This window comes from Amaranthus tricolor, chromosome 3 (genome assembly GCF_026212465.1).
Source record: "Amaranthus tricolor cultivar Red isolate AtriRed21 chromosome 3, ASM2621246v1, whole genome shotgun sequence".
Taxonomy (NCBI): domain Eukaryota; kingdom Viridiplantae; phylum Streptophyta; class Magnoliopsida; order Caryophyllales; family Amaranthaceae; genus Amaranthus; species Amaranthus tricolor.
The window spans coordinates 35,867,918-35,893,188 of NC_080049.1; the positions used below are offsets into that span (position 1 = coordinate 35,867,918).

A 25,271-nucleotide genomic window follows, 5' to 3' on the forward strand; every position below is an offset into this window, starting at 1 on the left:
GAAAAGCATTTTAGAAAACCCTCAACTAAAACACAACACACAAATCTTTCTTGGAGGCGTATTACTATTGGGTTCGCTAATTAAAGTGATCATGTTTTTTATAGTCTTAATATTATTAATCTTAAAGTGATTATTTTTATTAAAAGTGATTAATTAAAAAAATAGATTGGTTGTATGACTTTGTCTCATAATGAGATTGTTTCGTGCAAGGCTTCCTGAAACACAAGTTATATGGGATGAATCACTGTAAGACGTATAACACATATGGATCAAATAGGTTAATTGATACAATTCATGAGAATGTGAACTTTTAGTGTCCAATTAAAAAACATCACAATATTGTTTGTGGCAGTACATGGTTCGAAATATGACAACTATACGACATATGAACGACTCAACATATTTCTATGGTTACCTATTGCTAATTATTAATATACTTCTTCTGTTTTTTAAATCTTGCTTTATTTGACCATCGTGTTCTATTCATCAACAAAATTTAACTCTTATATTGACATTAATTAATATGTAATTTAAACATGGTTATATGGGATTTTTTTTGAATTGTCTAGATATAAAACATATTAATTTGTAGTTTTTATAATTTTTTTATAAACATAAATAGAGATATTAACAATTGAAAACGATTCAAGTTATGCATCAGGATATGAAAAGTCAAATGGTGCAAGATTTAAATAAGGAAGATAATAATTATTATAGAAAGATATTAATTAATTAGTTAATTTAAGGAGAAACGTCACTATAGAGCAAATAGTAGAGGAACAAATCTATAATAAAATTAGAAGTAGTAGGAACAAGATCGTGATTATTGATGCCAATCATTCATCTAATGACTCATTGCCATAAATAAACAAAAAGAATATGCCACCTTATATCATCTTTTTAATGATTATTTTGAGCATCCATTATTAATTTGTTCTATTCATCAATATATATCATCATTCTAGTGAACAGTCATATTCATCATCATAATTTATACTTTTGATTTATAATGATAATCATACTCATGATCGAGTATGCATAACATATTAACATAAATAATATTTTATGATTTTTATTCAAGTTTATAGCTAGCTAAGTAGCAATAACAGTAAATATACAATAACATTAAAGTTCATGATCAATTAAAGACCACATAAATGTACATATAAGATTATCATACGTAGTAATTAGTACATAATATACCTCTCATCACAGATTTTGAAAGTGTAGTCTCAAAATTATTTTAATTATACGTCTAAATACACAATATAAATTATTTTTGATTCCAAACATAACATAATTAGTTGAATACCATAAGACAATGATAATTTAGTTTTGTTTATTCTCATTTACTTCCTCCCTTCCAAAATACTTGCTACATTTTTTTTCATGCAATTAAACGCACTAATTCAATCATTGATATATCTAATTAGATTTAATAAAAATTTATAAAAATTTGATATTAATAATCTTTGCAATAAGACAAATAAAATAAGATCTCCCCTGACTATGTTTTAACTTATAGATTAAAAATTAATCATAAATTAAAAGTGATGAATAAATAGTATCATATTTTTTAATATTGCAATTAATATGGAACTGAGGAAGTAATACCTATACATATTGCTTCATGCATATATTCAATGACTTGAGTCACAACATAAATAAAATGTTTAGATACCGATCTAAAATATCCAATTATCCGTTTTAGTTGACATCGATCAGTTTGTGATTAACACTATGGTTGCCACATTCCATGATTAGAATTATTTTCTATATATTTTAATTTTATTTATTTTAGTAGTAGATAATTTCAATCGTAGATATTGATTTTAATTAAGAGCATCTTTATTATCATTTTTTTTGATTCAATCTTTTAAAAACTATAAAATCAAAAATAATGATTTTAATTTTTAATTTTTAATTGTCAGTTTTAAAAATTATTATATTTCTAATAAATTTGACTATTTCATCACTATAGGATATATATATATATATATATATATATATATATATATATATATATATATATATATATATATATATATATATATATATATATATATATATATATATATATATATACATATATATATATATACATATATATATATATATACATATATATATATATATATATATATATATATATATATATATATATATATATATACATATATATATATATATATATATATATATATATATACATATATATATATATATATATATACATATATATATATATATATATATATATACATATATATATATATATATATATATATATATATATATATACATATATATATATATATACATATATATATATATATACATATATATACATATATATATATATATATATATATATATATATATATATATATATATATATATATGGTTGAAAAACAAAAAAGATCGAAACATTAAAAACCAAAATAACACCGAAGAAGTCGATGGTGAATTAAAAACACATACACGAACAATGAACGTACATGAATACATGATCATATAATATACTTCCATCATAACATAATTACATAACACATAAGAATACTTTTCATGATATTATAAATTGATATATTAATAGATGAATAATGTTAATAGTTAGTAGCATTATTATCTGGCTTTGAAGATGCAGGAGGATCTACACTTTTGGTGCGTTGAAGGCTTGGCGAGCGATGAAGACGGCATCTAAATGAGCCAACATGAGTGGTAGGAGAACAAAGGCAACTACTTACTTTTGAACTTCCATTGCTCGGTTGCCTTGTTAATTCTCTTGGGCTTGAATTATTGTTCATTATTTGTGGTAATTCTACTTTCATTCCTCCTTCATTTCTTTCCATTCTTTACACTAATCTTCTTCACCACCCTACAAATTAAATTGTGTATATAGACATAATTAGAAACAATTTAACACTAAATCAACTTGAATTTACGCTAAGGGACTAGTAATACAGTTTGGTTTGATGAAAAACATTTTTTTCTTATACGACTGATTCTTATAAACAATAAATGCAAATAATGACGAGTTTTCTTTTGTTTGGTTTGATGAATAAAACTCTTAAAAATATGGATATATTGATGATGGAAGAGTAGAGTAAAACTGATTTCGGTTTCAATTTGGGACGAAATTATTGACAAAATGATAAAACACGTACGCTTTTTTCACGAATTTTCAAACTTAATCTTTATTAAACCAAGTAATAAGATCAAGGAAAAAAAGTTTTCCTTCAAACCAAACATCTACTAATAACAATTGTACTTGAAATTAATGTTGGAGCTTACTAAGAAAATTCTTTGTTGGAATGTTTGTGAGGAACACTTTGAGAATTATATATTTTCCCTATTTTTAGAAAGAAGTTTTGTGCGAAACAACTTACCTTTCATTTATATATACAAGATATGATAAGTAGAATGGGAAAAAAAATTAATAAAAGGGAGTATTTTGATCATAATGACTCAAGAATCAAGATAAAGTAGGATAAGGAAGAGATCATTGTAATGAACATCACGGGTATGACAACATAAACCACAATTGACTTCCCACCTAAAAATTGCAACTTTATGCAATGCTCTAACTGCTCTAATTATTGTTAATCCACTCTAGGAATTTTTTATTAGTTAAAATTTTAGCTAACACAAACCATTTACTTTTGATTGGATTGTAAAATATTTACTTTGGATTAAAATTTTAGCAACACAAACCATATACTATTTCCGTTTAGTGTTCATTTTTTTCTTCTCAAATGCTTCCTTCTTTTTTTTTTACTTTTTCACAATTATCGATGTAAATTTTAAATTTTAATATCTCTCCTTAAAGTAGAATATTCATACTATAACTACAAATGCTTATTAATTAATATGAAGAAAACATCGATGGATCTTAAATGATAATGTCTCTATGTACATTTTCCAAATATAACTTTTATAATTTTTAAAATCTTATAATAAAATATATTTTACTTTTCAATTTGTATTGGGTTTGCAAAAAGTTAGTGATTGAAAAACAAAAGAAAATGATGAGAGTATCTTCACTATTTTAGATACAAAACTAAACTTTTTTAGTAGGTTATAGGTACTAGCTCCAATTATATACATATAATAATAGTAAGTATTAAGACTACCTATGATGACAATGCTGTTGTTGACCATGCTGCTATTTGCTAATGTGACTGCTACTCAAGGCTTGCACACTCCATTAGAAGGTTGTTGTGTTTCATAAGGCTTCTATTTTTATTTATAGTTAGTTATAGGTTGTTATAATTAACTCCTTAGGCTAGTTAGCTAGGGTTACATGTGTAATTCTTGTTTTCTTTTCTTGTATATAAGTATATATGTACCTATTGTATTTGCAATTAATTGAATCCTAGTTAATCAAATAGACTTCTTATGTTTTCTGTTTTTTTCTCCTCTCTTCTGTTATGGTATCAGAGCCATAGGCTCTTTGCAAACAACCCTTCTTTTCTTGCATCCTCTATTCTTCTGTTTTTCTTTCTTTGATGAACACAATGGTGAAGACCAGCCGTACAAAGAGTGCGGACCCTACATCAAATACCTCTAGTGTGTATTATTTGCACTCGACAGACTCAGGGCAGAGAATCATTACCAAGATCTTTAATGGTGTGGGTTTTAAGGATTAGAAGAGGACCATGGTGAATAGCTCTATCAGGCAAGAATAAAATAGGGTTTGTAGATGAGTCAGTAAAGAGATCCACAACGAGCACTGTGAATGCTAAGGCTTGGGATAAAGTCAATAATGTTGTCATGGGTTGGCTGCTGTCTGTCATTGATGAAAAGATAGCAAATACTCTTCAATGGCTGAAAAAAAGCAAAGATATTTGGGATGAACTAAAAGAAAGATATGGTCAAACTTCATGTGCACATCTCTTTTCGATCAAAGAAAGGATTAGTAAAGTCATACGATCCTCTAATGAGAGTGTGGAAAGTTTCTTCACCAAGATGAAAGGCTTATGGGATGAGTTGGACAATCTCGATCCAACTCCTGCATGTGTTTGCTCAGGATGTAAATGTGAAGTTAACAAAAAGATTATCAAGATTCAACATTCAAGAAGATTGATGGAATTCTTGATGAAGATGAGCCTTAAATATCAACATATTAGAAGCAATATTTTGATGATGAAGGAGCTTCCATCAGCAGCAGAAGCATACAGAATATTAATGCAGGAGAAAACACATCAGGAACTTAGCAAAAACACGTCAAGTGAAGAGCAAGAAACCCCTATAGCATGCAGAGTTGACAACAAGAGGAAATATGGGACAAAAGCAAGTTTGTGCAGAACAAGAAAGGAAGGAATTACTGTGATAATTGTAAAATTCAGGGGCATACTGTGGATAGATGTTGAAAATTCACGGCTATCCTACAAATTACAAGCCAAATATATGGAGAAAAGGTCCTTTTGGGAAAGCCAATGCTGCGCATACAAACAATCAAGTTGAAGAAAAACACATTGAGCCCAAGCTGACTCAAGAACAGTACAATAAGCTGATGAGCTTGCTGAAACCCAACCCGATCACAACAATGACAAAGAACCTTCAATGGCAGCTTCTACACATCTTGAAGGTAAGTTGTGTTTAAATGTTTTAAAGATTCTAAATGGATTCTTGATAGTGGAGCGTCTGACCATATCTGTTCAGATATTTCTCTATCCAAAAAACATGATGTCCTTAAAGGAAAACAAAACACCATTATTATTCCTAATGGTGCACATGTAAGTGTTAAGTTCATAGGAACAGTTTGGTTGGATAATGGCCTAAAACTAAATAAAGTTATATATGTGCGTGACTTCAAATACAATATTATATCTGTGCACAAACTATGTTTAGACAGAAACATAAAGATTAGTTGTTGCAAACATGTGTGTTATGCAGGAGGGTTTGAAGAAACCTTTGCTTCTTGGTAAGCTGAGAAACAACCTGTATTTCGTTGAAGAAAGACTTGTTCCAATAGCAAATGGAGATTTAATGAAGAAATATGAAACACCTATTAATGAAAGCAGAAATAAAGACATATACAAATCAGTTGTATGTTTGCAAGGAAAAATGACACAAAGCCTAGAAAAGATCAAACTATGGCATCTCAGGCTAAGGCATATGCCTTTTAGCAGATTACAAATTTTGTTTCCTAAAATGCAATGTAAAGATTGTGATAGAAACTTCTTATGTATTGTATGTCCCTTGGGGAAACAAACAAGGAAATCTTTCAATAGAAGTTTAATAACAACGAACAACAGATTCTTTTTAATTGATTCATGTTGACCTTTGGGGTCCCTTGAAATTGAATATCAGATTGAAATGCAATAATTTTTGCACTATCGTGGATGATTTCACAAGATACACATGGGTGATCTTCATAAAAAATAAGAGTGATTTTTAGAAGTCTTTAAAAACTTCTATGAGTTTGCTAAGACTCAATTTGGCAAACAAATCAAAATTGTAAGGACTGATAATGCACATGGGCTTAGCAAGGGTGAGACTCTAGCCTTTTACAAAAGTAAGGGCATTCTACACCAATCAAGTTGCACTGAAACACCACAGTAGAATGGAGATGTGGAGAGAAAACACAAGCACCTCTTAGAGGTGGCTAGAACTCTGTTTTATCAGTCTAAAGTCCCTTCCATGTTTTGGGGGGACTGTGTGCTTAGTGCAGCACACACAATCAATAAGATGCCCTGAATACCTTTGGATAACATTACACCACATGAAAAGCTATATGGTATCAAACCATCATATGATATGCTTAAGGTGTTTGGATGTTTGTGTTTTGTTTCTACTCTAAAAAGGGATAGAAGTAAACTTGATGAGAGAGCAGAACCTTGTGTTTTTGTAGGATTTTCACAACACCAAAAAGGTTATAACGTGTATATTCTCAAAACCAAGAATGTTTTAATATATAGAGATAAGGAATTTCATGAGAAATGCCTACCTTACAGATTAAATGCAGCAGAAAATAGCATTATGCAGAACATTTTTTTGCCTAAGTCTAACTTACCTATGCAAGCTTCTGATACTCTTGATGAAAGGCAATCAGAAGCTCTTGATACTGATTCTTCTTCAATAAAATATCAAACCAATCAAATTACTAGTATTATGCAACAGAAAACTTCACATAATGATGCTCACAATATACCAGAAAGAGAAAAAAAATATCCTGGATACTTAAGAGATTATCATTGTAATTTTGCTGCACAAACATATACGCATTGGTGCAACCTGATCAGTTTTTGTGCACTCTCAAATTTGCACAAAAAAACTGTAAATATTAGTCAAAGGTATGAAGAGCCTACTACCTATGCAGAAGCATCCACAAATCCTAATTGGGTATACGCAATACATAAGGAAATTAAGGCACTGTCAGATAATCATACTTGGGATGTTGTTACCCTACCACATAATAAGAAACCCATAGGAAATAGATGGGTATATAAAGTCAAACTAAGGTCTGATGGAACCTTGAAAAGATTTAAGACAAGATTGGTAGCTAACGGTTACAATCAAAAGCTAGGAGTGGACTACGAAGAAACCTTCTCCCCAGTTGTCAAAATGACTACTATTAGATGCATCCTTGCAGTAACAGCCAACCATGATTGGATAGTTCATCAATTGGATGTAAATAATGCCTTCTCTCATGAAGATTTACATGAGGAAGTGTATATGACCATGCCACAAGGTATACCTAATCCAGAGAATAAGATTTGCCTATTAAGGAAGCCTGTACATGGGTTGAAGCAGGCTTCCAGACAATGGCATGAGAAGCTGGTTATAGAGCTGAGAACAGTGATTTTTACTCAATCAAAAAAAAATTACTCTCAGTTTATTAAAAAATAGAAGAACACTATCACTATTATGGCAGTGTGTGTTGATGATAATTTACTCACAGGGAATGATAATTTTGTTGTGAAACAAATCAAATATCATTTGGATGTTGTGTTCACCATCAAAGATCTGGGCAAACTTCATTTTTTCTTAGGACTAGAAGTTGATTATACCAGCCAAGGAATGATCTTAACTCAACAGAAGTATATAAAAGATCTTTTAAAAACTAGTGGAGTTACTAAATTCAAGCATGTAGTGACTCCCTTACTAGTGAATCTAAAACTCAATAACTATGATGGAGAGAAACTTTAAGATGCTACCACCTATAGGAGCCTTATAGGAAAGTTGAATTTCCTTACCAATACAAGGACAGACATATCCTTCACTGTGCAAACATTAAGTCAGTTTATACAAGATCCTAGGACTACACATTGGCAAGCTCTGCTCCATACTCTGCATTACATAAACTCTACTTGTGGCCAAGGCATTATTTTGAAGGGAAGTGATAAAGTGGTTTTACAAGCCTATACTGACTCAGATTGGGGAGCATGCCCCATCACAAGAAGATCAGTATTAGGTTATTTGATGATGTTAGGAACTTCTATACGCTGGAATTCTAAGAAATAGCCTACAGTCTCCAAATCCAGCTCGGAGGCTGAATATAGGGCCATGGCAAGTGCAGCATCTGAGATTACTTGGTTGATTAGGCTACTTAAGGATCTTGGTGTTGACAAACTTGAACCTGTTACTGTAAATTGTGACAGTCAATCAGCAATCTGTATTGCAAAAAATCCAATGTTTTATGATAGAACGGAACACATAGAGATAGATTGTCACTTTATCAGAGACAAGGTCCTAGAAGGTCTTATTCAACTCTCTTATTTGCCTACTCAATACCAGTTGACTGATATTCTTACAAAAATTCTTCCCTCTTCACTATTCAATCATCTTTTGGCCAAACTAGGAGTTAGTACACCACCTTCTAGTTTGAGGGGATATTAAGACTACCTATGATGACAATACTGTTGTTAGCTAATGTGCTACTCAAGGCTTGCATACTCCATCGGAAGGCTGCTGTGTTTCATAAGGCTTCTATTTTATTTATAGTTAGTTATAGGTTGTCATAACTAACTCCTTAGGCTAGTTAGTTAGGGGTACATGTGTAATTCTTGTTTTCTTTTCTTGTATATAAGCATATAAGTAACTATTATATTGAATCCCAGTTAATCAAATAGATTTCTTCTGTTTTCTGTTTCTTTTCTCCTCTCTTCTGTTAGTAAATACATTGTTACTTTATAGAAGTATATTATTTTTATTTGAGAAAAATGATAATTTTCATTCATCAAATGTCACAAACATCTAAATTTACTATCAACTTTACATATATCTAATATCATAAAATCTTATTGTAATTTTACGATAAAGAAAATTAAATAAGTAGGATTCGAACAGCTCTAGATATATGGTTTTGGTTTGCTTTCCAAGTAAAATATTTATGACTTCGGATCTTTGTCATGGAAAATTGTGTGCTATAATCGTCTTCACAAAAAAACTTGTAATCTACTTTATATATTTCCACAAATGAAAAGAAAAACACGATTGGATGAGAATTTATAAAATAAGAGGGTTATCATCAATAATTGTTGATGATATCCTAAAAGATATTGTCTTATTGACTTTATCTCGGAGGAAAGACGGTGTATATTATTTAATATTTTATTTAATTAAAGTTATTTTGATAAAGAGCTTAATCTTATGGAGGATAGTCTACCGGTGAGATGCTCTTAACCTAAGAAGTTTATACACTAATCATTATTTATATTATTGGATTACTTAACTCATATAAGAAATGCGTCTCACGTGAAATCGTCTTATATAAAAATTTGTGTTTTTTTATAGGGTGAAAATAATTTTAGGTGTGTACGTCTTGATCCTCATCATCCCAAATTCTCACTTGGAAACTTCATTAGATAGCGACAATTATTCATGAATTACAATAGAAAAAACTAGCCATTATTAGTCATATATATAAATCAACAATTCTTAGTTGAGACTAATTTTTCTAAAGACGGTTCTCAAAGCCCAGCCTATTATGTTAATTAAAAAAAAACTGACGTGTACGTGTAAGTGTATTGTGAAAAGTCACATAATATATTTGGGGTTATAACATAATATATTTGGTTTTATATCAGTATATATTTGAGGTTTATAATATAATTTATTTTGGATTATAACATAATATATTTGAAGTTATAACAATATATATATTTGAGGTTATAACATAATATATATGGGGTTATAACAACAAATATTTGTGGTTATAACATAATATATTTGGGGTTATAACATAATATATTTAGGGTTGTAACAATGTATATTTAAAGTAATAATATAATATATATAAAATTATAACAACATATATTTGGGGTTATAACATAATATATTTGGTGTTATAAAAATAGTAAACCCTCAAACACAGACCATTATATACCGAACTATATATTATGTTATAACCCCAAATATAATATGTTATAACCACAAATATGTGTTGTTATAACCTCATACATATTATGTTATAACCTCAAATATATATATTGTTATAGCTTCAAACATATTATGTTATAATCCCAAATAAAAAATATGCCATTATTAGTTATATTTATTAATTAATTTATAATGTTTAAAGTTAAATGGATTTGGTTTCAAAGATAGACTCCTAGCAAATATTTTGGGAGGGAAAAATACATTTTAGGTTTTCTCTTTATTTCTCTGAAAATTTATTTTAAGTATTGTGTTCAGTGAGTTTCTAACTATACTATGCACTGATCAAAAATCAAACTCAAATTATTGTTGATAAAACTAATTAATAAATACATTAACTGAAATAAAATCTAATTCTAAACTTAAATAATCTTTTTTTTCTCATTTAAATTCCCATATAAAAAATGTATTTTAATAAATGAAATAGCTGGTATTCATAATTCAATCAAATTTCTAAGAGAGCAACCAAGAGGGTCCACCATACATGTTTATCGTGGCAGACATTCTTGTAGATAGTGGTGTCGAATTTTAGTTCATACGCTTCATTATCAATTTATCATCAATTAAGCCTCATAATAATTAAGATAGCACCTATCTATCTAATACCTCATTATATAAATATCTACATTTAATAGATCGTTGTTTACTTGTTAGATGTTACATAAACCCTTTTTTAGAGTTTTTCCAATTTAAAACAAAAACCCCATATAAAAAATAGGGCAAATTTAAAAGACAACTTGTACTATTTCTATGTATTAGTTTTACTTTCGAATTTACTTATTTATTTGGACTTGACAATTAATCTTGAACAATCTCTCCATCATTAAAGTATCGACTAGTATTATTTATAGTTAAATTGATTAAAATTAGAGACTAATATAATATACTACATAATATGCTATTGCCAATTTTCAAAATTAATTACAGAGTTAATTTATACATATAGCTGTTAAATTGAGTGTTTCTACTGCGTAATATCTCTGGCTTTATTTTTTTGTATCATATGTTCATATATATTGATGCTAAAAAAATAGTGCATAATACGAGTTTCTACACTAGTTATTCATTAAGTAAACTACAAAATGATGCTTATAAGCATACATTAAAATAATATGCATCTTTCTATTTAAAGAGTTTGACCAAATGATTTAAATAAAAAAGTGAAAACAAATATTAATAATAGTGCAGTTTATTTTAGTGTGGTCTAAGTCCATCCAAAACTTACTTTGACAATGTAATTTCATGATCCAAATATAACTTTTTTTGAAAATATCTAAATAGTATTTTAGATATTTATCTAATCACTCTCGTGCCCTACAGGCAACTACAACAATGACAGTATGGAATATGAATGTATCTTTCTTGGTCTAATAATATTAGGCCATGAATTTATATGTTTGATACTCTATCGGTTCCTTTGACTATATTGGAATGTGATACGCTGATCACTTGTATCAGACGATTTCAATATAAAATATATCATATTTTTATTACTTTAATTAATAATTATGAAATTGTTACTCATCATTTTAATCGACTAAATATATATATAACGGTTTGATAAAGATAATCTTATTAGTTATTATGAGACTATTTTTCTAGAATTTATAAATTCTCAAATGAGATGGTCTCACGGTTAGACCATCTCTTTGAACTAGTCCAATTTACACTTTTAGTATTAAATTAAACACTTATAATCTCAAAATGATCACTTACAATTTTGAAGGGATTAATTATAACCTTGATGTACTTATTTTATATAGTCTTAAAGTAATCACTTATAATCTCCCAATGTAATTACTATAGTCTTAAAATAATCACTTATAACCTTAAATTGATCAATTACAATTTTAAAATGACTAATTATATAAATAGAAATAATTTTATCAATAGACTAATTATATAAATAGACTAATTTTATGAGTTATTTAGAGTTTGTGATGAAAAAAACGTTTATCCAGAGCTGGCGCAATATCGATGCGGCCCATAAGAGCAAATCATGAATTATACGGGCTTTTTGAACAATTCAGACCGGACTCGGGGCTAAGTAGGCCTTTTAGTCAAATCACGGTCGATTTTTTGGCTGTATATCTATTTTATTCCCGGATGAACATTTTCAGGCAAATTTATTTAAATAAATACTTCTATTAAATTAAGTTAATTTTATTAGCTCTGCTTTGATGATGTCAAGTTAGAAAATTTTTCAATGAAGTTCTATCCTTAGTGCATGAACCATAAAAATTCATTTATATTATTATTGTTTAATTTATAAGTAGGTTAAAGAATCTTTACATGCAATAAATAAAGAAAATTAATGTTTTCAGAATCTTTACATGCAATAAATAAAGAAAATTAATGTTTTCATAGATTAAGAATCAAAATTCGCTAATAAGAGTGAGGAAAGTCTTCGACCGGCCACTAGGCTATTGTCGAATACTCATAGTCCATAAACTTCCAAGTGTATTTGGCAAATGTTATTTTTACTATCTTTTTAATTTACTTTTGGTAGAAGTGCTTATTTTTCAGACAAATTAATCTATCGAATCGACAGTGTCGTTATATCATTAATTATATTAGTTATATTTACATTGAATTGAGAAAAATCAAAACTTTTTTAAATAGTGATAAAACATAAATTTTATTAAAAATAACGATTCAATAAAAAAAATGACAATAAATAGGAGACCGGTTATAAGATTTATCCAAATTAATTGGAAGCCTGGTGCGCACGGGCAGAACTTAATAATTACCCTAAGAAGAGTAGGAGTAGGAGTAGGGTTAGCAGTTCTTAATGTGAAATGAAGTTAAAGACTCTTAAATATTGAAATTATGAGAAAATGACAAACCTACTTTTTTTCCTATCGGGTGGGTTGCGTGAATTAGGACAATTACTTTCAGTTTGTGTAACTTAGTTTTTCACTCGAATTAGGAGTATAAGAAAGTAGTCTTGTGTTCACTTTTATAGTTTTTGTGGGTTTTTTATTACAAATGAACGCATAATAGAAAGAAAATGCACAAAATAAGATAAATGATAATATTAAGTGATTATTAAAGTATTTATTAAATGTTTTGTCAACTATTTATTAAGTAATGAAAAGAGTTTTGGATCATGAGCTAGCTCACTTGCTATTTTATTATCTATTTTATGGACTACTCCTTCCTATTTTCCTTCGGTGTCCTATTTACTTTTATAACATTATTTATTCACCACTTTTAAATTGTATTTTATTATTAATAATCTATAAGATAAAATATAGTCATGTGGAATCTCATTTGATTCGTTTTAATGTAAAATTTATTAATATCAACTTTTCTTAATTTTTAATTTTACATAATTAGATATTAAGAAAATAAAAAACACAAAGGTTTTTCAGCTGTTTTATTTCTAAAATCATCTAGAACTTTAAAGCTATACTCAAAACCCACTGATAACATTTGCATATTTTTTTGCTATGATAATTTTCACAAAAGCTTTATTATATATTGTTGGTGTTTTTCCGTTTTGTATAGCCTTGTTTGGATGCAGAGAAATGAAGAAAAAAAAATTTGGATAGATAAAAATCTCCTTGTTTAGATAGTAAAAAGAGGGATAGAGAATTTAGAGAAAAGTGATTTGAAGGGATTAAGTTTCTTCATTTTGTTAACATTCAAATTTCTTCATAAGATGAAAAATTTGAAAGAAAAATGAAATTTCTTTATTTTCCTTTCCTTTTCTTTTTATACAAACAATGTAGTCTTGTCTCTTTCTTTTCCTCCCCTTCTTGTCTCTTTCTTTCCTTTCCTCCGCTCCCCTTCTTTTATTTTTTTTCTTAATTTGCTATTCAAAAATATTATAATTGATTTTTTCTTTGGATTATTTGTTATTTTGGTTGCTCAAACAATTAAAATTATTACGTTTAATAAATGATTTGACTAATTTGCTATCTAAATATTATTAAAAAAAGTTTTTTTACAAAATAAATCTCAATGTTTCGTGGATAAAAAAAAGATAATAATGGAGAAAGGAGTATGATTGGGAGAAGCTTCAAAAATTCCAAAAAGGAAGATCTAAAAATATGAAGCAGGTAAAGGCGATGAAGGCTACCTACAAATTTCAAGTAGAAGTACAACTACAACATGATGAGACTACTGTTATATTTTATGAGGTTTTTAATATATATTTGATATATTTCTATTTTTTACGTTAGTGCATAATTTTAATTTTTAATATTATTATTTTATTTGTTGTGGTCCTTATATTTTCACTTACTTTCTTTTTATATTTTATAATGTTTATTTTACTTATTTTTTCTCCATTAAATTTATTATTCAATAAAATATTATATCCACTATCTAAATATTTTAGTATTTTTTTTAATTTTGGTGAATATTACTTCTTCCGTTTCAAAATACTTGCAATATTTGTTTTTTTACGCGGTCCAGTACACTAATTCAATCCTTAATTTTTATAATTATGTATAATAAAAAATTATAAAAAATTAATATTAATAATTTTTACATCGAGACGAATCAAACAAGATCCCACTTAACTATATTTTAACTTATAAATTACAAATTAATTATAAATTAAAAGAGATAAGTAAATAATGCAAATATGCCCGGTACTAGGAGTAACCTATGAGAACTTGGTTAAAAAAACGAAGAGAGTTTGTATATAAAATAAAAGACTTAGTTAGAGTAGGAAAATTGGAGGCTGTATAATTAATAGTGTCAAAGGTGTAAGAGTGATGAGAGGAAGACATAATCCAACAATATCCCCAGAGGTGTATTTTCGTTCAGAGATTGAGATATTAACGAGTGAAGTATGAGATTGAGAGAGACAGATAGATCATTACTGAGTACACTCCTACTCCTCCTTTCCTACTCTCCTACATACTCCTACTAAGTTCTACTCCACCATTGGATTTCCTTGGTTTTCGTTACCACCTTTAGGGGTTTTTGAAATGTGTGCCAAATACATATCACTACCCTAAAATTAGGATTTGGTTGTACAACCATCTAATAATAACAAATACTCATCTATCCTTTTTAATCGCATTAAGAAAAAGTATATCGATAAAATTAAAAGAGAGTTAAAATTTATGAATTAGATTAAAAGAAAGTAGTGGGTTATTATCCGAAAATAGAAATAATACAAATCAAATATGACGAAATAAAATAAAAAATAATGCAAATTCAATAAGAAAGATGAAGTTTTTTTTTTATATTTGATTGTATTTGTCAGCAAAAATATTTTCTATTTGAAAGGATAGAAAATTTCTTGTTTGGATAATAAATTAAAAAGAGAGGAGAAATTTAAAGAGAAAATATGGACAAATTTTTTTAAGAGTACAATATATTCTAAAGTGAAAAGATTTGAAAGAACAACATTCACTTTTGTTGTTTTTTCTTCCTTCCTTCAAAAGAAATAAGGTATATTCTTCCTTTTTACCTCTTCTCTTCCTTCTTCTCTTTCCCTTTCTCTCCTTTATCTCTTAATTTATTATCCAAATATTTTGTTAATCTCTTTAAATCCAAACATTGTGTTAATCTCTTTAAATTTGTTTCCTTCATATTAAGAGTCACCCTGTCATAAACTCATAATAAAATACTCTTTCATATTCATCATATGTGTTCCATATGAATGGGTACATTTGCCAAAATAGTACTTACATCATTAATATATTTAATTGTACATAATTAAAATACGTTTCATTTTTTTTCAAATCTCTTATTTGATTTTTGACACTATTTATCATTCACTCTTAATTTGTATCTTATTCTTAATTTATAATTTAAAATATAATCAAATGAGATCTTATTTGATTCACCCCAACATAAGATTTATTAATATCTAATTTTTATAATTTTTAATTATACACAATTAGAGATACTAAAAGTAATTTGATACGTAGATAAACATATCTAAATCAAATAAAACGTTTGAAAAATAATGAAGGGAGTATAATATATTGAAATTATTAATAACCTTTGAAAAAAAACAAATGAGATCATTTTGCTGTGAGGAAGAGAGTGTAAAATGATCTAGGAATACACACAATAATCTTACTCATACTTTCCAAATTCCAACTAACGGCAATCACCATACAAACAAAATTGTCTTTAGCTAATTACAAGTAAAATTTCGTGGACAACCAGTTCATAATAAATATTATTGAATTACCTAATAATTTGATGAAGCTTTATGTTTCTTTGAAAGTTATAATAGCATATATTAAAAAATAATTGTCTCTCAAACCTTTTAAATGTAAGTTTTTGTTTGTTTATAGCTTATATTGTATAGCTTTTTTAGCTCTTATGAAGGCCTTCTCCTCCTTTGCACATAGAGTGGGGTTGGGAAATTCTTCTAAGAAGGTGTACCCTATTTTCATACTGATGCAAGATAGGGTGATTTTGGTCCTTCAGTTTTGATTATTTTGTATGTTTTGCCTTATATATATATAATTTTTGTTTGCCAAAAAAAATATTTAAAAATTCAAATTTTGGGGGTTACATAATTTTAAAGCACTAAATGACCTACGACCATTTTAGAAGGTTAATTTTGATTTTTTTTTATTGTTTTTTTGTTATTTCTATCTTTAAAAACTCAAAATAGAAAAAGAAAAATTGCACCTTAGTGTTGGTGGTGGCAATAGGTGTTAGTGCGTGGTTAGGTTGAGCCGGGGGAGTACAAGGGTTTGCATTCAACTCCGAATTTTTTTATTTTTTATTTTTTTATTTTTTTAAAATTGATTTTTCATAGGAAAGACATGTGGCGGTATCCGCACGTGAACTAATAGGATACCGCCACGTATTATAATTGACCTCCTCAGCTGGTTATCGTGAAATCCAGTGTTTTAAAATCGGACAATCTTAGAGTTTAAATTTTTTAAAATTAATTAAAAGTTAGAATTTTAAAAATCAAATTACCCAAAATTATGATTTTTAAAAGGAATTTTTCCCTAAAAAACTTGACAACTTCACATAGATAGTGGTACTCGTATATATAAATGCAATATGATCTAAATCTTTTGTCAACAAGTAAGAAAATAAGGAGAGAGGTAGAAATGTTTTTAATATGTCTATTTTTTCTTTATTTGAACAGACAAGATCAAAAGAATGACAAGCCTTAAAAGTGTCATATGTAAACTTGTAATCTGGTTCCTTATATTTTCTCCGATTTACGTTGTTCATTACCTTAGAATATTTAATACATCAACCGACTAATTTGAACATATATTTTTATGAATATAATAAATTATTATATATTTATGTGACATTTAATTGATTTATTTGGATGTCTAAAATTTTAATAAATACTCCTAGTTTTTTATTTTTTAAAAACATATTTATAATTATTGAGAATCGAATTAATTATGCATGAAAAATGTGCAAAATATAGATACATTTAACAACACAAAATAAAACGGAGGTAATATATGACTAGAGTACGTCACATGTTCTTCTCAAATAAAATTTATGAATTTTAGAGTCAAAATTTGACCAATTTTTTATCGATTGACTACTTATAAGAAAAAAATATATATATGTGGGATCTTGTTAGATTAGTCTTAATATATGTTTTCTAAATATCAACTATTTAGAATTTTTAAAAACTGACAATTTTAAATTATTTCATTTTAAAATTTGCATTGGGATCTGAAAAAAGTGAATGAGAACAACATATGAAAACAGAGAATGTATTCATTTATAGCAAAATTTAAATTTAAAACATTTGAAATGAGAGCAAAATAATGTAAATCACAAATTCTTATTAGAAACGGTCTCTTTACATGTAGAATAAAGAGTAGACATTAAACTTTAACAGATTGGGCTTTGTAATTGTCTCTCAGGAAATCGGCCTGTAAATTGATCGTTCTACGTTAAGTTCGTTAGTGATTGACATTATCAGGCCATCTCGTTTTTTAACCCTAGAACTTAAGATAAGACAATCCTTTAAAATTTAAAGCGTTATAGATAAATTATATGAGTAATAGTTTTTTTATTTTTTATTATTCATAATTCCAAAAAAAAAAACAATAATAAATTGTATACAGATTCTTGTATTAGACGGTTTACCGTGAGACAAGTCTTATACTTTGGGTTAAATAACCTAATAATAGAAACTTTTAGCTTATGAGCTTCATATTTTGAGATCGTCTCACCGTAATACGATCTCATACAAGACGGACCGTAAATTATATTATTTGGCAAAAAAAAAACTATATCTAAATTTAATTAAAATTGTTATCATGTAAACTTAAATTATAATTATGATTCATAATTATTATTCAAATTCAAAATGAATTAAAGTGTAATGTCATTTTTATCACCCCTGTTATTAATTCATTTAATATGACAAACTTTTTCACATTATCTTTTTCTAAAACTATATTTCCACCCCACCCAATAATTACTACTTCATCCATTCCTCAATCAAGTTTCTTTAATAAATGTTAAATAGGAAATAAAGAAAATCGAATGTTTTTAGATAGTAAATAAATTATTTCATTGAATTAAAAATTTAATAGAGAAAAAGTGAAATTCATATATATTAAAAAAATATTATAAGAAAATTAGTGAAAAAAAAATAAAAATCACAATTAATAAAAATTATTTTTATAAAGTTAGTGGGAAAAAACATATGAGAACGATAAGTAATATAAAAAGATTACATTGAAATTAGTGGAAGATATATAGAAAACCTTAAACATTAATAAAATATTAAACTGAGAATAAATAAGGTTATTTTATCCAAAATTTATCAAATAAATAAAAAGATTCTTTGTAAAAAACTACAAATAAAACACTTCAAAATGATAAATGAAAACTCCTTTGAACAAAGTATAATTCTTTTTCACATAGTTTAATATAAATTTTGATATTAAATATTCTCTCCAATTCATCGAGAAGGGGACATTTACTTTTTCTCACTATCCAATGTACTTATTCAATGCTTAATATCTCTTATTATACATAATGAAATATTATTTAATGTAAATTAAATAAGATTTTAATCGACTATATTTTAATTTATAAATTAAGAATAAAATACAAATTAAAAGTATTAAGTAAATAGTGTCAAAAAGTTAATATATTTTTTTTTAAATGGAGGGAGTATTCTCAATTATTTTAATTTTGATTAAACAAAAATAATATGAAAACTTAAAAACTAGGTTTTAAGTTAAATAAAACCAAATCCTAACTGTACTATTTCTTATGCATAAGTTATAAGATTAAAGTATTTAATTAATCAGATATACACAAACAATGCCTTATCTTAATCTTAATAAATAAAAAAAATTGTTACAAGCACATTTTCAATCTATTTTATTTTAGATAAATAAAATGTGGATATTATTTAATGCTTTATTTTATCCTAAATTATTAGGATCCAAAATCAAGATTTAATGATAGCGTTGAGAAAATAAATATCATAAATATAAATAATAAAAAAAGATTACACAATAAAAAAGAAACAAAAATATGTAAAATTACTAAAATATTTCCAAAAGTATCATACTACAACCCTAAAATCTAAAATCATCATTGTGTTTTAGCTTCATGATGATTAAATTAATCCTAACTAAAACAACTTACTTTAACGTAAACCTAATAAACAAATTAGGCTATACTAATTAACCCAAATAGCAGAAACCGAAGGGTCCAAAAAATGTCGGTTTTGCATATTAATAGCTAATTAGTTAATTAATTAATTAATTAATTTATAATTCTAATAGCCGATAATATAAATATTTTTGATTACATGCCAAGGCAATTTGCACCTCTAGGAGTAGCCAACATACTGTAGAGCTCATTGTACTGAAAAATGCCACCAACGCCATGATCATCAAACATCATTGACGGTCCATTGTACTGATATTGTGGGAACTCATACACTGGATAATTTCTCCCTACCGTTTCCTCAAAACCTGTCATCATACCACCATTAAATGACACCGTTTCACTTGCACTACCATCAAAGTAAACCCCGACATGAGAATTCTCATGATGATGATGATGATCAAAGCTTACAGATGAATGTTCACTGTAAGATTTGGTGGGGTTAGTCTTAGGGAAATATTTCTCAATAATTTCATCTAAAAGCCCTGAATTTCCTGATTGTTCTGATGGAATAATTTCATTATTATCCATCATTGTAATGTTAGAACAATCACTGTTATGATGATAATGATGGTAATCAGGCAAAAGATTATCGTTATTAAAGCCGGCTAATGATGAAGGAAATAAATCACTAAAAGTGTTCACCATATTCCTCTGTGACGCAGGAACAGGAGATTCAGTGAACCCCATCATAACCCCTCCATCAGAACCATTCATCATGGTAAGATGGGAATTCTGATTTGATGATGATGATGTAAGCCATTCCATAAAGTTAGAATTTTGAGGGATGAGGTTTGACTTAGGTTTAATAGACGGTTGAGATTTTTTCTTGGAAGTAGAAGCATTATTAAAAGGTGGTAAAGGAGGTGGATACATGATATTATGATGATCATAATCAAGTGGTAAAGAAGAGTAAGAGAAATTAAGACGTGCTTTATTACCACGCATAGCACGTGCGGCACAATCATACGCACAGGCGGCTTCTTCAGCTGTGTCGTATGTGCCGAGCCAACGGCGTTCTTTGGAATGTGGGTCTCGGATTTCGGCGGCGTATCGACCCCATGGTCGACGCCGAACACCGCGGTAGCGGGTGCTATTTACGGTGGCGGTCTTGGTGGGTTTTGAAGGGGTTTTTTTGGGGGTGTTTTCTGATTGTTTGTCTAGGGAAGAATGAAGGTCTTCAAGTGAGAATTGAGTGAATGTTTGAGGGAAGTAGTGAGGTTTTATTTGTTGTTGTTGTTGTTCCATGGAATATTTGAAGTGGGGGAAGGGGAGAAGTGCGTGATTGGATGGAATGTTTTGGGAGGTAGGGAAACGGATAGTTGAAGATTTGAGGGATTGTGTTGGGTGAGAGATCAAGTGGGTACAGCATTAGAAAGGGATTGTATGCATGTATTTATAGACCTAGGGAATAGGGCATGGAGAAGGGTTTTTAATTTTTTATGGGGTTTAATGTTGATATATATATATATATATATATATATATATATATATATATTTTGTAGTCCACACTTTCTTTTAGTCCTATTGATTTTAGTTGGAAAGTTAAAAATTTGAATATTTTAGATTAAAGTAGTAAAAATGTAAAATATTTAGAAATATTGAAAAATGTAGAACATAAAAATAGTGGTGTGAAAGACTTATATTTAAAAATTAAATTGAATTAGAACAAAATTAAAAAAGAAAATTAAATGGAACAATGAAGTATATACTACTCATTCTAACCCTTTTCGGCTTACACATTCAAAAAACTTTCACATATTAAAATAAAGAGAAATTCCACATGGTAACTATGAGGTATTGGATTTTACACGTGGTAACTTTGAGGTTTACCCAATTCATCCTCCATGACTTTTTTACCCAAAAAAACTTTTGAAAATGTTAGTTTAGTAAGGATAACGTTTCCTGTATACTTATTTAACCCTTTTACCAGATCTCATTGCATTACAAACTAATATTTCAGCCAAAAAATAAACCCTAACTTTCTTATCTTTCCCCTAAATCACATTTTTCCCCCAAACTTCAAACCCTAGATATTTAAAAACAAAAATCATTTCAAGCACAATGGGCAACTTAGGGTTTGTGTTTTCGCGGAACTATAAGTTTCTGATACAATAGGATCTAATAAAAGGGTTAAGTAGGCATGCAGGGAACATTACTCTTACTAAACTAACGTTTCCAAACATTTTTTGGATAAAAAGGTCACGGAGGATGAATTGGGTAAACCTTATGATTTCCGCGTGGATTTTTGAAAAACTTTGATTACCACGTGGAAAACCCAATACTTTAAGATTAGCACGTGGAATTTCCCTAAAATAAATCATGTGGTGAAAACTAAATATTATTATGACATAAAAATTACTTCAATTAGTTTGTGTTAGTATCTTAAGAAAAAAATACTTCGTAGAGATAGTTAAACAAATTAACAAAGTATTTTTTATCGTATGTAGAGAATTGAGATGAATTGAATAGAACTAAACCAAATATAATTGAGTAGCCTTATTGAATTGATATGTGAAGTGTAATTGTGAAAAACAAATCTTATAAGAATTGAAATGAACTCAACCTCATTCTTATTCCCTTGAACATAAATAATAGTAGTATGAAGAAAAAAACAAGTACGCTTAGTATAAAACTAATTATATATATGTAAAAAATAATTAAAATCAATAAAATAAATTTAATCCAAAAATATAACGTCACATTAAAATCTAAATTTAAGAGAACTAAACTTTATATATTAGGGATTAAAATTTAGTTTGCGCTTTGATTTTTTTTCATAAAGACAAATCAAATCAAATTTAATATAGTTTTTATTTTAACAATCAAAATCTAAATAACATTTGATCACAATACAAATTATCGTGTTAAATTCTAACCTTTTAACTTGTTTGACTTTAATAGGACTTTGTAACATAACCTGGTCAACATGCTAACTTTGACAATTTATTTGACTTCTTTTATTTTCTTTTGTATTAAAATGTCAATCTAAATTATTAAGACAGTTAAAACAATAGAAATCATGAAAAAAAAAACTAATTTTAATATTTTACACGAATTTTCCTAAAAAGACTAAATAATATCTCAATAAGTAAGATATTGTTTGATTAATTATATATACTTTTTATGTTCCTATTTGATCCTCTCATAAGAAATATTCTATTTTAAAATAGTTGTACCTATACTTGATTTTTCATAATGATATTTCTAAGGATAACTACATGTTAAAGTATATTTATTTAAGAGCTTGTTAAATATGTCTCGATTTATGAAATGTTATTTTATAATTTATAATTTTTTTAACAGCATTGTACTCTGAAGTTATCAGGATATCATACATATGTTTTGAAAATAGTGAAAAATCAAATCAGAACATAAAATAGTTAGAAACATGTTTTGAAAATTGTGAAAAATCAAATCAGAACATCAAATAGTTAGAAAAGGAGAAAATATAATTTTGATTGAAAAATACAAAGAATTTTAATCAAATTAGATAAGTTCAACTAAGTGAAAATAATTTTGATTAATAAACTAGAATCACCGTAACGAACAAAGATCATATAATAAATTTAACAAAAATATTGTACGGGCTAAAATATTATTACTCCTATGAGAGCATCCATGACATCAACGATCATACAATCTAATAATAAAAAGATTATAAAATTTTATATAGTATTTTCATATAGATTTGTCATATGAAATAATTCTTATCAAAGTTAAACTCAACTTAATTCTTAATATATAAGTAGTATGTCATAATTAAATATGTTAGTTTAATTTTTCTTGGAACATATATTTTCTTTTTTATGTTTAAGTATTTATTACTTAATTAAATTTCATCACTAAAAATTTAATTTTTAAAACATTTCATTAGAAAACAAAAAATACATGATAATTAAAAAATTATTTTGAGTTGATAAAGAATCATTGTGATCATGTTGTTGAAAGATTACCCAACTTTGTCTTAAAAAGAATGAGAACTTATAGTAAAAACGAGAATTTTTTTCATTAAAAGCACATTATTTTCAAAAATTCTCTATAAATTTTATAAGAAATATTATAATTTTAGAATGATAACTGTAATTGCACGCATCTCGATTTAAAATTTATATTTATATATAGTTTTATGCTAACAAATTCGTGCATTGTACAAGTTCTTATACTAGTTATTAATAATTGAATAGAATGATCGAACTATGTAATATAAATATAAAATGTAAAAATAATGTAAAGAATGTGCTAAATTAAAAAAAAAATTATAGTGGAGTATATGATAGGGCATAAATATTAAATACGGAGTAAAAGATTAATAGTTGGCCGCAAAGCTTAAATTCCAATGAGATTTTCAAAAAATAAAAATTAACTAGAATTATTTAATTTTTTATGATTTTTAATAATAATTCTAATTATTGATTAATTAGCAATTATTCTCTCCACGAAAGTAATCTCAGTTTTAAGCGGTATTTTCTTAGAGCAAACTTAAGTAACCGGATAACTTGCTATAGTAGGTAATTTACCAAAAATTAATGTAAAATTAAACAAAAATTGTGAATATTTACATAAAATATTTTGTATTAAAAAAAGTCAGAAATTTTTTTTTACATTTTTGTACATTTTTTTCATATTTTATTTTAATATATTTCTTTTTTTAAAATAAATTTTTTTACAGCAAGTTATCCGGTTACCGAATTTACTCTAGGCAAATACATCCAAATGTTTGGATTATCATGATTAATCAAATATGTGAAATTATTATAAGAAAATCATAAAGGAGTTGAATTATTTAGGTAATAATCTTTTCTTAAAATCATAATGACATTGTAAATTCTTTAAAGTTAAAATTATTTTATTGATTAAAGAGTCACATATAACCTACATCAAATTTAACAATATACATAACCATAATAGGAGTAATTTAAAATAAATAACAATATAAATGGATGAAACAACAACATCATCATACCCAATATATTTCATTCATAGGAAACTATGAGCAGGGTATAAAGAGGAAAGAAAGACGATAATTCATACTCATAAATGAGAATGCGGTCAATCAATAGATAAAACAACAATCGTTGCAAATGATATCTAACAATACTGTATGGACTCTTTGACATAGTTGTTTGATACAACTTTCAATAAAAAGTTATTTCAGTCTAAAGTAACTTTATATAGGAATCCCACATAATTTGTTGTAGATGCAAGCTATTAACATTTCTTTGACACCACAAAAATCTTTTAATAACAAATCAATTTTTCCATAACATTAAAATTACGACAACAAA

General features: G+C 27.2%; 2 protein-coding genes and 1 long non-coding RNA gene across 4 annotated transcripts; 1 reads left to right on the plus strand and 2 right to left on the minus strand.

The window, feature by feature from the left end:
* Nucleotides 1-2,484: 2,484 nt before the first annotated feature.
* Nucleotides 2,485-3,563, minus strand: LOC130807885 (uncharacterized). Of its 2 annotated transcripts, none has more exons than XR_009040674.1 (2): nucleotides 3,387-3,563; nucleotides 2,485-2,875 (listed from the first exon to the last, which is right to left on the minus strand). It is a non-coding gene; the product is annotated as an uncharacterized LOC130807885 (long non-coding RNA). The 2 variants fall into 2 exon arrangements; XR_009040675.1 differs by having other exon boundaries at nucleotides 3,292-3,406.
* Nucleotides 3,564-7,869: 4,306 nt separating this feature from the next.
* Nucleotides 7,870-8,466, plus strand: LOC130808595 (uncharacterized mitochondrial protein AtMg00240-like). The gene is made up of 2 exons (XM_057674048.1): nucleotides 7,870-8,042; nucleotides 8,169-8,466. Exons 1-2 carry the CDS (start codon nucleotides 7,870-7,872, stop codon nucleotides 8,464-8,466), a joined length of 471 nt encoding a protein of 156 aa, XP_057530031.1.
* Nucleotides 8,467-20,121: 11,655 nt separating this feature from the next.
* LOC130808596 (ethylene-responsive transcription factor ESR2-like) lies at nucleotides 20,122-21,231 on the minus strand. Its single transcript, XM_057674049.1, has one exon. It carries the CDS (start codon nucleotides 21,229-21,231, stop codon nucleotides 20,122-20,124), a length of 1,110 nt encoding a protein of 369 aa, XP_057530032.1.
* Between the last annotated feature and the right edge of the window lie 4,040 nt (nucleotides 21,232-25,271).